The sequence below is a fragment of the Lactuca virosa genome, chromosome 8, assembly GCF_052849685.1.
Source record: "Lactuca virosa cultivar CGN04683 chromosome 8, Lactuca_virosa_CGN04683_v6, whole genome shotgun sequence".
Lineage (NCBI taxonomy): Eukaryota > Viridiplantae > Streptophyta > Magnoliopsida > Asterales > Asteraceae > Lactuca > Lactuca virosa.
Window position 1 is genome coordinate 314,885,603 of NC_136433.1, and position 10,852 is coordinate 314,896,454.

Sequence of the window (10,852 nt, forward strand, 5' to 3'; positions counted from 1 at the left end):
ATCAAGACTTTATACTTTGCACAAGCTAGAAATGGAGCAGATAATTCAGATCTACAAGCTTCTCCTTGAACCACCACCTTGCTCCAACCTTCTTTTTCTTGAAAATGGGACAAAACACACCAAAATGCACTCAAAAGACCTTCCAAGCTCAAGGACACTCAACAATGGGATTAGGGTTTCGTGGAGCTGTTTAGGGACAAAAGGGAGACTGATAGAGAAGATCCTTAGGGCATAATTCTCTTTAAATAGTGCTTAAACCCTAAGTATTAGGGTTTTGGGGTCCGGACACATACGATGCGCGTACTCCCTTGTACGCAACCCGTATGTGCATGGCACACGCGTCCATTCTACATCAGTACGCCCAGTGTACATAGGGTGGTACGCCCCGCGTACTACACACCCTAAGCCCGATATGAAAAAGGTCCAATGACTTCAAGGCCCAAGTCTTAATAATTAAATAACCAAAATTTAAATAAATGCCTTGGAAATATCGAGCGTTGCATTCTTACTTCGTGGAGTTTGCCCTAAAAAATGCTAATATGCTTGTTCTAACCCGATTAATTTTGATTTCTTGATAAACTAACCTAATCACATAGTTTCTCCTATTTTTTGTAATTATTATCATTGTTAAATCTTTGAAAAATTAACTTTGCAGTCTTATGATTGCAAGGTCATTGGTTGGGTGGTAGAGGAGCATAAATGTGGTGTTATTTTTTGTAATTGGCAAAACATGCATTCATACTATTACAATTTATAACATACCATTATAGATTGAAACAGAAAATACATTAATAACCATTTAAACATTGAGTCATTCATACCATTACAACAAACATTCATCCAATCAACATAGTTTGAAGTATATCACCAAAATAGTAAAAGAAGTAGCACAAACATTAGTTCAAACTGAAATTACAAACCCAAATTTAACAACATTGTTTCAAGTACATCACAAACGTTAGCCAACCAAAAGACATGAAACTAGTACACAAACGCTAAACCACTGGACTTTTTCCCTTGTTCACAAAACCTGCATTCTGTCCGACACCACTACCCCTAGCCTATGATCCTCCCACTGTATTCCCCTTGCTGCTCCTACCATTATACCTAACATTTCCACACTTTTAACATCTAACTGACTTGGTCATTCTACTCACTCTAGCACCATCATCTTTTGTATCAGATCTTCTTCTTTTCTTTTTTGGCTTACCAATAGGCACATGATGTTTTGGTGGGCAGTAACTTTATTGGACAATAACTTTTTGTCCATATCATCCTCCCATTAATTGGTTTAATTTTAAAGGCATACATCTCTTCCCATGTCTTTAACTATTATGTAGGGTGAACCCATGTTTCAGGTATCCCAACATTCTCATTATTCCTCCTCATATCCAATATAGTTTGAATGGTGTGCTTGCATGGCATTCCAGTGACCTCCCACCTATTATATGAGCATGTATGTTGTACTATGTCAACCACACATTGGTCAACACCTTCACCTAAAACTTGATACTTCTCATTGCCACAAACACAACCATGTACTCTGCAGCTTCATTTTTTTTATCTTTTTTAGAATCTTGGTAGTTGTAAGCGTTATTGGGCCACACCATTTGTTAGTTGTCTTTTGGATAACAACAAGGTTCTTCATTATGTATTCTCTAATAAATTCCAAGCAAGTTATAATTGGTTTGTCACGACCCTTGACAAGTTTTTTGTTTAGTGACTCACAAGGTTGTTTAATAATGCATCACAATGTGCTATATGCCATAAGATTTGTCAGTATTCTTTTCATATGCATACAATCAACAAAATTGAAGAATGTTTTTATGTATGACTTACCTGTAAAGTGAGACATGGACCAATGTTGTAGTGGAATGGTTTTAAGCCATTCATATGCATCCTTGTTCAATTGTTTTAGTTCCTCAATTGCAAGGTTTAATTGTTGTACAGTGAAGGTTGTTATGTAATACTTTAACTTCATATTTTCATGGATATGACAAAGGCAAAGTCTATTTTCTACACATGGAAACAATTTTGCAATTGTTGGAAAACCACCCTATAACACAAACACAATCAGTATTAGACCATCCGGTATGGATAACACGATCCCCTTCGTGGTTGAGCTAGACCACGACCACGGCCGTGCATACCATCCCGTCCGGTCGTGGTCGATCGTGGCCGTGATCTTCTGTATTCCAGACGACGAACTCAAACGGTGAATCAAAACATTTCCCTTCGTTTGAACGTTCAACGGTCATTTTTTAAGTTTTAATTTTTTTTCAAAAACTTAATACCTATATAAATCTAATAAAACCCTCACATTTCATCACATTTTACTCTCATTCTATAAACCAAAAAACACATGGAGGATTTGGAATTGTTAAAATTTTTTGACTCAGATGATGACGGGGAATTCATCTCGACCTTCTTCAATGTTGTGCAACACATTCATGTTGAAGAAAGTTCAAATGTTGCTTGTACAAGGGCGGTCGTCAATCATGATCGCCAAGCCGTACACGACTTATTGGTACGTGATTACTTAGCCAATAATATTCTTTACAATTATGACGCATTCGAACGTCGTTTCCGTCTGAATAAGGCTATATTTTTACGTATTAGTAATGTTTTAGAAGCCCGTTATGATTTTTTCAAACAAAAACCCAACGCTAGAGGAAGAATGGGTTTTAGTAGTATACAAAAGTATACGGCTGCGCTTAGGTATTTGGGATACGGTATAGCATTTGATGCATCTGACGAATACTTCAAAGTATCCGAGAGGACCACAATTGATTGTGTAGATTGGTTTTGTTCATGTGTGTATGAGGTTTTTTTATCAAGAATATTTGCGTAAACTAACTCCACGTGATATTGAGAGATTATATTCGGCTCATGAAGAGAGGCATGGATTTACGGGTATGCTTGGTAATCTAGATTGTACGCATGTAGCTTGGGAAAAATGTCCAAATGCATAGCGTGGTCAATTCACTCGAGGACATATAGGTGAACCAAGTATAATCCTAGAAGCTGTCGCATCTCAGGACTTATGGATATGGCATTCTTTTTTTGGAGTCGCGGGGTCTAACAACAACATTAACATTCATGGCCAGTCTCCACTTTTTAAGGATCTTTGGACCGGCAAAGCACCTGATATGACGTTACGGTGAACGGACATTCGTACAAATAAGGTTACTACCTTTGTGATGGGATATACATAGATTATTCTACACTTATGAGGCATATCTGGTTCCTCGAAGTGAAAAGGCAAAGTTGTTCACAAAGAGACAGGAATCAGCGAGGAAGGATATCGAGAGGGCATTTGGAGTCCTCAAGGAGACGTGGCATGTAGTGAAATAGGCTACATGACTTTAGGATAAGGATAGAATTAAACGAATGGTCCTAGCATGTATTATAACGCATAATATGATCATTGAAGATCAAGGTCGAGTGATTTACACGTATGATCCGGACAACGTCGTCATCCCGCTTGAAGAGTTCGTACCTGGAACAAATGAATTTTTATCATGAGTTGTTGAAATTCATAAGAGCGAAACGTGTTTTAATCTTCAAGAACATGTCGCGGATCATTTGTACCAACTCAACATGAACGAAGATTAGGTTTTTTTAATTATGTTTGTTTGTTTTTTTTTAATTTAGGTTATTTAAGTTAATTTAATGTTTTTTTATTCTAGGTTAATTAAGTAATGTAGTTTGAAGTTGTATTTTTATTTTTATAATTAATGAAAAACTAGTTAAAAAAATTCAATGTTTTTTTATTTTCAAAAGAAATGTAATTTTATTGTATTTTTGAATTAAAAATAATAAAAAAATGATGTGGAGTGGAGCAGTGGCGAATCTAGAACCAAAAACCACGTGGTTCTTTATGTAAATAAAACAAAAAAAAATAATATGAAAGTGTAAAAAATACTAGCGGTGACGAGTCGGGTTGTATGACTAAAATATTTAAACATCAGTTCAATAGTTATAATAAAGTTCTTACAATTGAACCCTACGAGGTCTTATATATTGAAACATTGTCACAATTGATCGTTACCAATACCTTTTAAAACATTTTTTTCAATATACGACACTAAACTATCACTCAAAAACTGATCACTCATTTTGTTGCGTATATCAGTCTTTATCAACTTCATTGCTGAAAATGCGCGTTCTACACTTGCTGTTGCTACGGGTAAGATCAAGGCAAGTTTCATAAGAAGATAAATCTTAGGAAATATTATATGCTTCTTTTCTTCAACCATCTTTTTGACAAGGTCTCCAATACTCTTCAAATCATTAAATCGTTCATCTTCTCGCACATCTTTAATGTAATTTCCAAGTTCCACTTCAAGAACTCGAAGATCGTATTCTGTTGGAAACTCTTCCGGATAAAGTGAAGCCATTTTCATTATTTTTTCTAAATTAAAGGCTTTGAAAGATTCACTTGGGCACAAACAAGCAATACAAAGAAGTAAATTCGTGTTTGCTTCATTAAAGCGATGGTTCAGCTCTTGAAGTTGCATATCAATCACCTCCTTAAATACATCAACCTGATAATGGTGCAAGTTGTTAACCTTAAAAAAAATATACACATATATTAATAACTAATGATAAAACACAATAAATTTATAAATCAATGTGGTAGTTGGTAATAAGAAACATTACTAACCTGTGAACCTCTGCGACGACTGTATCCATTAAAATATTCATCTTCCAAATCCACAACTTTAACTTCGTTTTTAGCACAAAACAAAGTAACTTTCTCTAAAAGTGGTTCCCATCCTATATCCCTAATTTCTTGAATTGCTTTTTTTGAACTACTTACTTGATTCATGGCATTTATGATATCTTGGTCTTTTCTTTATAGTATTGTATTCAAATAATCCGTCACTCCCAAGATATCAATCATCAAATGTAGACAAAACACAAAATCAAACGATTTTAACCACTTTAAGATGCGAATTGCTTCAGCTCTACGATCACTATCACTATCAAATTCACCAAGGTCTACAAGTACATCACAAATGGAAGCATATATGGTTTGGATATTTAATAAAGATGCAAAATGAGAACCCCATCGAGTATCAGACGGTCGTTTAATACCAACTTCTTGATTCAAACCAGTACCACTCTCAAGCTCACCTAAAATAAACCACATAAAAATGAATTAGTCGAGTAATTAGTATAAACAAACGAAAATAAACCAAATAAACCATACCTTCAGCTAATGCTTCCATAACTTTATTTGCTTGTTTTTTTCTTAACTTAGCTCGTCGTTTGTAAGAAGATCCAATAATATTTAACAGCCGAGAAACCACATCAAAAAAATCATTAACCGTCTTGTGATTCTTTGCAACAAACACTAGGGCTAACTGTAATTGGTGAGCAAAACAATGAACAAAGTGTGCAGATTTTGTTTCATTCATAATCAAAGTCTTCAATCCATTGAATGCACCACTCATATTACTAGCATCGTCATAGCCTTGTCCTCTAATCCTACTAGGACTCAAATTTTGTTTTGAAAGCATATCATAAATGGTAGCCTTTAGTGACAAAGCTGAAGTATCATTAACATTTCTAAGGCCAACAAACCTTTCTACAACTTCACATTTTCTATTAACAAACCGCAAAACCAATGCCATTTGTTCTTTACATGACACATCACGTGACTCGTCTACTAAAATTGCAAAAAAATCATTTCCAAGCTCTCCCATAATAACATTTAAAATTACATCTGAACATGCTTGCACAATATCTTTCTGGATTTCACCGCAGTTCATTTGAGCATTTTTTGGGGCATTCTTTAACACAACACGATCTACAACATCACATCGATCGGCTAACCACTGTAATAGTTCAAGAAAGTTACCTTTATTATCTGAGTCTTCCTTCTCGTTATGACCACGAAATGCTAACCCTTGTCGGAGTAGGAACCTAAGACAGTCAATTGAAGCATTCAAATGAGTATGGTATTCTTTTTCTTGTAAAGTTGTTTGTTTCGCAAAAGCAGACGTGATGGGTTGTCTTTGGTTCATCAAACTTTGACACTTTTGGACAGCAATAGTGTGTGGAGTTCCTTCTTTGTGTTTATCTATTCCTGATTTCCTATTCCAAGCTTTAAATCCAGATTTCACAAAATGATCTGATCCACCTTGATTTGGTATACTTGATTTGAATAGATAACAACACAAACAGAATGCAGCATCCTCTTTTATACTATATTCTAACCAATATTTATTATCATCAAACCAAGATTGAATAAATCTTCGAGGTTTACCTCCAAAATCACGTGGTGGAAACTTATGATTTAGAGGTTGGAAAGGCCCTTTTTGCAAGTATGCTCTTCTTATTTCATCTCTTTGGTTTACATGATAAAATTCTATACTTGGTCGTTCAAATGGATCAACAGGTAGTGAGTTTAAATCAATCTTCGTATACTTTTGTTGTTGTTCACTATCTTCTTTCTTTTTATAAAACTTATGCAAAGACATTCTTGTATCTCGATACTAAAATTGAATTATAAAAATTGAATGTTATAAAAGTATCAAAATAGACAATAACAACAAAACAATGACAATTAAACAATGTTCTTATATCAAAATATCAAATAGACAATAACAACAAAACAACTATATAAATTCTGAAATTGAGTAGATATTAATAAATAAATCAAATGTTAACAAATTACAAATAACAATGTTAATAAGAATTCTGAATCAGTGACAGTGAATCTGATTAATAACAATAAGTCAGTGACAGTGAATGAAATCTCAAATCTAGTGATCAATAGACAATAATTCAAGTTAATGAAACATTGAAACTGATAATCATACAAACTAGGGTGCTTCAAAGGGTTTTGAACAACAAGAATTCAGAAATTGTAACAAACTGAAACTTACAAACCTCAAATTCTCAAAATTGTAATCTGATCAAGATTCAAGAAACAGAGCCACACTCCACAGGGTAATGAAGGGCTGAAGGGCGAAGGCGGACGGCTGAACGTGGGCGGCGGGCGGTGGGCGGCGGCCTGGCCGGACGGTGATCGGAGCAACCGAGCAGGAACGACCGATAATTGGATTCGATTGATGCACTGCGTCTTGCCCCTGCGAGAAGCCGAGAACGACTGAACGTGAGACGGTGAGAGCCCTGTATGCGACGTTCCTTTTTCCCATTCTTTTTTTTTCTTTTTTTTTTTTAAAAAAAAAATCATTGGATTATTGGATATTTAGATTGGGCTGTTAAATATATAAGATTTGGGCTTGTTTCACGTAGCTATTTTTCCCTCAAATTAGGTAGATCTTATTCTCAAAATAAGGTGGTTCCTTATTATATATATATATATATATATATATATATATATATATATGGTAATTAAAAAAAAAGGTAGGTCCTAGGACCTACCTAGAGCCTTGCTACCTACGCCCCTGGAGTGGAGTGGTTAGTGGTGGGTATCTCATAGGTTTAGTGGTAGTTAGTGGTGATGACGTGGCACCCACCACTATAGTGGTTAGTGGTGGGTATAACGGATGACCTTATATAATTAGTATAAATCATATGCAAGGTTAATTAGATAGATTAAGTATAATATTAACTTCTGTCTAACAGTTAAATGTGAAGTTTGAATTGGTATGCAAATCTAAATCATCACCAAGATTGGTTAGAAACTATGAACATGGGTTGAAGTTCTCAGACTCTACAATACCATATGCCAATGGGTAAGTGCAATTGTTTTCATCTAAGCATGTAATAGTAAGAAAAAATTAGGTTAATCTCTATAATAATAACATTTTTATAATATAACTTAAAAGTAACAAATTATGTCACTTACCACTGTTGTTAGAATCATGAATGCACCATCCAATCCAAGTAAGTTCATTTTCCCTACTGCAAAACCTTGTTTATGTGTCCCAAGATATATATATATATATATATATATATATATATATATATATATATATATATATATATATATATATATATATATATATACATACTAGGTTATATCCTGTATAATACACAGTTGATAAATTAAAATAACATAGATAATAACTGTAACAAAAATAATTTAAACAAATTTCTAAAAGGATGTTTATAAAAATGTAAAAAAAAATGAGAACAAATAAGTGGAATAGGAGATTATTAATAATTGATTGATTATTTGTTTCTATCAAGGAATCATGTAATTGATTACCAAACATTTTGAATTCAAAATCTCTATTAATAATATTAATTTTAAGGGACTTAGAAGAAGATTTAAATTTAAATGTAAAATCATAGAAAATGACATGTATCATTTTCAGAGAGTGTGAGAAAAGAAACTAAAATATATAAAAAAAATGATAAGTGGCAAAATTATATATATATATATATATATATATATATATATATATATACACACACACACGCATCTAAAAAACGTAGTATTTGATGCAGGGTTGGCAGCATTATCCACTTGAAGCTTGACTGTTGTGTTTGGGTTTCGAGTTTGAACCTTCAGTAGATAGTCCCTCAATATAGAATATTGACCCTCAAAATCATCATAATAATTTCCAGGGCTTTTGCTTTTGCTCTAAACACTTTCATGTCTGACATCTGAATTTGGTATTTCATCTCCAGCTGCTCCTTTAAAGCCATGATTGGTATTTCTAGGTTAGACTCCAACTGCTCAAGTGTTTGTTTGGAAAGAAACTTGTAGTTACAAGCTTTGAATTTTCTTGTTTTTTAGACATTTATGCTCCTTTTCATACGTCTTCATTGTCTAATCATTATCCTTTTTCCATTTACTCACTAAAAGTTTCCAAGGGTACTTATTGCTTTCACCTTCTTTCACTGTATTTTTCTTTTTACAGGGGCCACCTTTAACATCACTAGGGGTTTGCATGTTTGGTTCAGGAGCAACATTAACATCAATGTGATTAGGGGATTCCATGTTAGGTTCCATTGTAGATTCAAAAATAGGAGCAACATTAACATCACTAGGGGTTTGCATGCTTGGTTCAGAAACAGGGGGTTCAACTATGGTTATGTCAATCCATTCATGACACAACCTTCTAAAATAAGAAGGGGGTTCAACAATCTTTTCAATCTTGATTTTTGCTAGGTTAGGAGATATAGCATATGTATGCATGTTGGTACGCCAAAATTTTGTATACACTTCTTGTAACACCCATTTTCCCGTTTTGGCCATTTAAGATTTATGAATTTCAAATATAAGGTTTTGGGGGAAAACCTTATGCTACGGCGGTAAAGGATTCACCACAGCGTGGCCACGTCAATTAAATTAAGATCGTGTCTGGATGACTACCACGGCGTGCTAGCTATTGCAGCCCAATCCCAAGATTTTAGGGTTTCTCCCATATTTAAAGACCTTAAGTCTTGGATTATGGCATTCTCTTCATCCTCTATTTCCTCTTTTCAAAACCCTATCCTCCCTTCCATGGTTGTGAGCTTGGTTGCTTGGTTTTGACCTTTCTTTCATGGTTTTGTGAAGCTTGAGGAAGAAGGAGCTCCATTTTGGTGCAAGGAACCAGAAATCTAGCATAGATCCATCATTTTCTTCATATTTCTAAGTCATTTGTGGTATAAATCTTATATCATGACCTTTGTTCTCTTTGATTCAATATTATGCTCTTTATATATGATTTTGGTCCCTTTAATGAATGCTCTTGGAGTTTGAGGAACTTCGGGGCTTATTATGGGAATCTCAAAGCTCTTAGACTTTTATGGAGCAAGAAAAATGTACAAGTTTGGGTTATCATAAGTCCATGCATAATGACTTGGCCTTTGATAGACTTAATGGACTCAGGGTTATAGATCTTGCTTTATGGTGATGTCTTAATGGGTAAAGTTGGAAAACTAATCCATTAAGTCAATGAAATGAACAATATCTAAAGTTATGGGCTTTGATTTGTAAGGATTAAGCTCTTAATGAAGAAACGGTCATTCTACCAGAAACCACGGTATGGTGGTGATCGACATCTCAATTGTTTTTTCCTTACTTGGCCACAGCGTGGCCAAGAGCTCACCACGACGTAGTGACCATTGACTTTCGTTGACCGTTGACCATTGAATTTTGACTAGTTTGACCTTCGGTCGAACTTAAAGGATTTGGGTTGTTAATTATGGATTAATATTTATTTGGTGATAGTAAGTTCATGGGATTGATCAGAGCAGGAAGTGAGAGTGTTGTTGTGCTCCTCCTGTTTTACAATTCAGGTAAGTCTTCTCATTATGCCATGTATGATAGGATAGTGAACTGTTAGAGTACATATATGCTAGTTGACTAAGATGACTCCTTGTTATATATGTGTAATATAAGACACTTGGTGTCATGGTATGCTAGACTGGTAGGGTCTTTCATGTTGATTGTATGATACTATTAGGTGTCATGATTGGTTTGGGTGATGATAGTATTGGTTGATCGCTGAGTGGATGCCCTAGGGGTGGTTCTTGTTTAATTTATTGCTTCCGGGTAGGATCATCTGTTCGAATGTCTATCTGACTCGTGACTACATATGAATCTGTTTGATAATAATTGTATGAAATACCATGATGTAGCCCCTTATAGTTGTATGAAAGATCAGGATGTAGCCCCTAACAATTGTATGAAAGACTAGGATGTAGCCCCTGGCAGTTTATGTAGTGGCAGGAGTTACAGTGGATGATACGTATGATTAGTATGTATGTTGTATTCATGTGAAAGGAGAGTTAACAGATCGCCGCTAAAGTCAAGGATCTTTGTATGCATCGTATGTATGATGGAATATGTGGTATATTGGGGAACTCACTAAGTTTTATGCTTATAGTTGTGGATTAAATGTTTTGAAGATTGTTCGTGAGAGGATCTCGGTGGGAC

The 10,852-nt window shown here is 34.7% G+C and overlaps 3 protein-coding genes across 3 annotated transcripts; 1 reads left to right on the forward strand and 2 right to left on the reverse strand.

Annotated features, from left to right (window-relative positions):
* The first annotated feature begins 2,362 nt into the window (after window positions 1-2,362).
* Window positions 2,363-3,663, forward strand: LOC145131709 (uncharacterized). Its single transcript, XM_079066367.1, has 2 exons — window positions 2,363-2,824; window positions 3,655-3,663. Exons 1-2 carry the CDS (start codon window positions 2,363-2,365, stop codon window positions 3,661-3,663), a joined length of 471 nt encoding a protein of 156 aa, XP_078922493.1.
* A 371-nt stretch (window positions 3,664-4,034) lies between these two features.
* LOC145131710 (uncharacterized) lies at window positions 4,035-4,831 on the reverse strand. Its single transcript, XM_079066368.1, has 2 exons — window positions 4,667-4,831; window positions 4,035-4,571 (listed from the first exon to the last, which is right to left on the reverse strand). The coding sequence occupies exons 1-2, from the start codon at window positions 4,829-4,831 to the stop codon at window positions 4,035-4,037; spliced, it is 702 nt and encodes a 233-aa protein (XP_078922494.1).
* Window positions 4,832-4,858: 27 nt separating this feature from the next.
* On the reverse strand, window positions 4,859-7,169 carry LOC145131711 (uncharacterized). The gene is made up of 4 exons (XM_079066369.1): window positions 6,943-7,169; window positions 6,686-6,773; window positions 5,216-6,503; window positions 4,859-5,139 (listed from the first exon to the last, which is right to left on the reverse strand). Exons 1-4 carry the CDS (start codon window positions 7,167-7,169, stop codon window positions 4,859-4,861), a joined length of 1,884 nt encoding a protein of 627 aa, XP_078922495.1.
* Between the last annotated feature and the right edge of the window lie 3,683 nt (window positions 7,170-10,852).

What these genes read in the sequence shown, in the direction of transcription:
- LOC145131710 (XM_079066368.1), bottom strand. Translation starts at nt 4,831, where the DNA reads ATGAATCAAGTAAGTAGTTCAAAAAAAGCAATTCAAGAAATTAGGGAT. An exon ending in GTCGTCGCAGAGGTTCACAG is followed by an intron (nt 4,572 to 4,666) that starts GTTAGTAATGTT and finishes ATTTTTTTTAAG; the next exon opens with GTTAACAACTTGCACCATTA.
- LOC145131709 (XM_079066367.1), top strand. Translation starts at nt 2,363, where the DNA reads ATGGAGGATTTGGAATTGTTAAAATTTTTTGACTCAGATGATGACGGG.
- LOC145131711 (XM_079066369.1), bottom strand. Translation starts at nt 7,169, where the DNA reads ATGGGAAAAAGGAACGTCGCATACAGGGCTCTCACCGTCTCACGTTCA. An exon ending in ACCCTGTGGAGTGTGGCTCT is followed by an intron (nt 6,774 to 6,942) that starts GTTTCTTGAATC and finishes ATTGATCACTAG; the next exon opens with ATTTGAGATTTCATTCACTG. An exon ending in TATGGAAGCATTAGCTGAAG is followed by an intron (nt 5,140 to 5,215) that starts GTATGGTTTATT and finishes GGTTTATTTTAG; the next exon opens with GTGAGCTTGAGAGTGGTACT.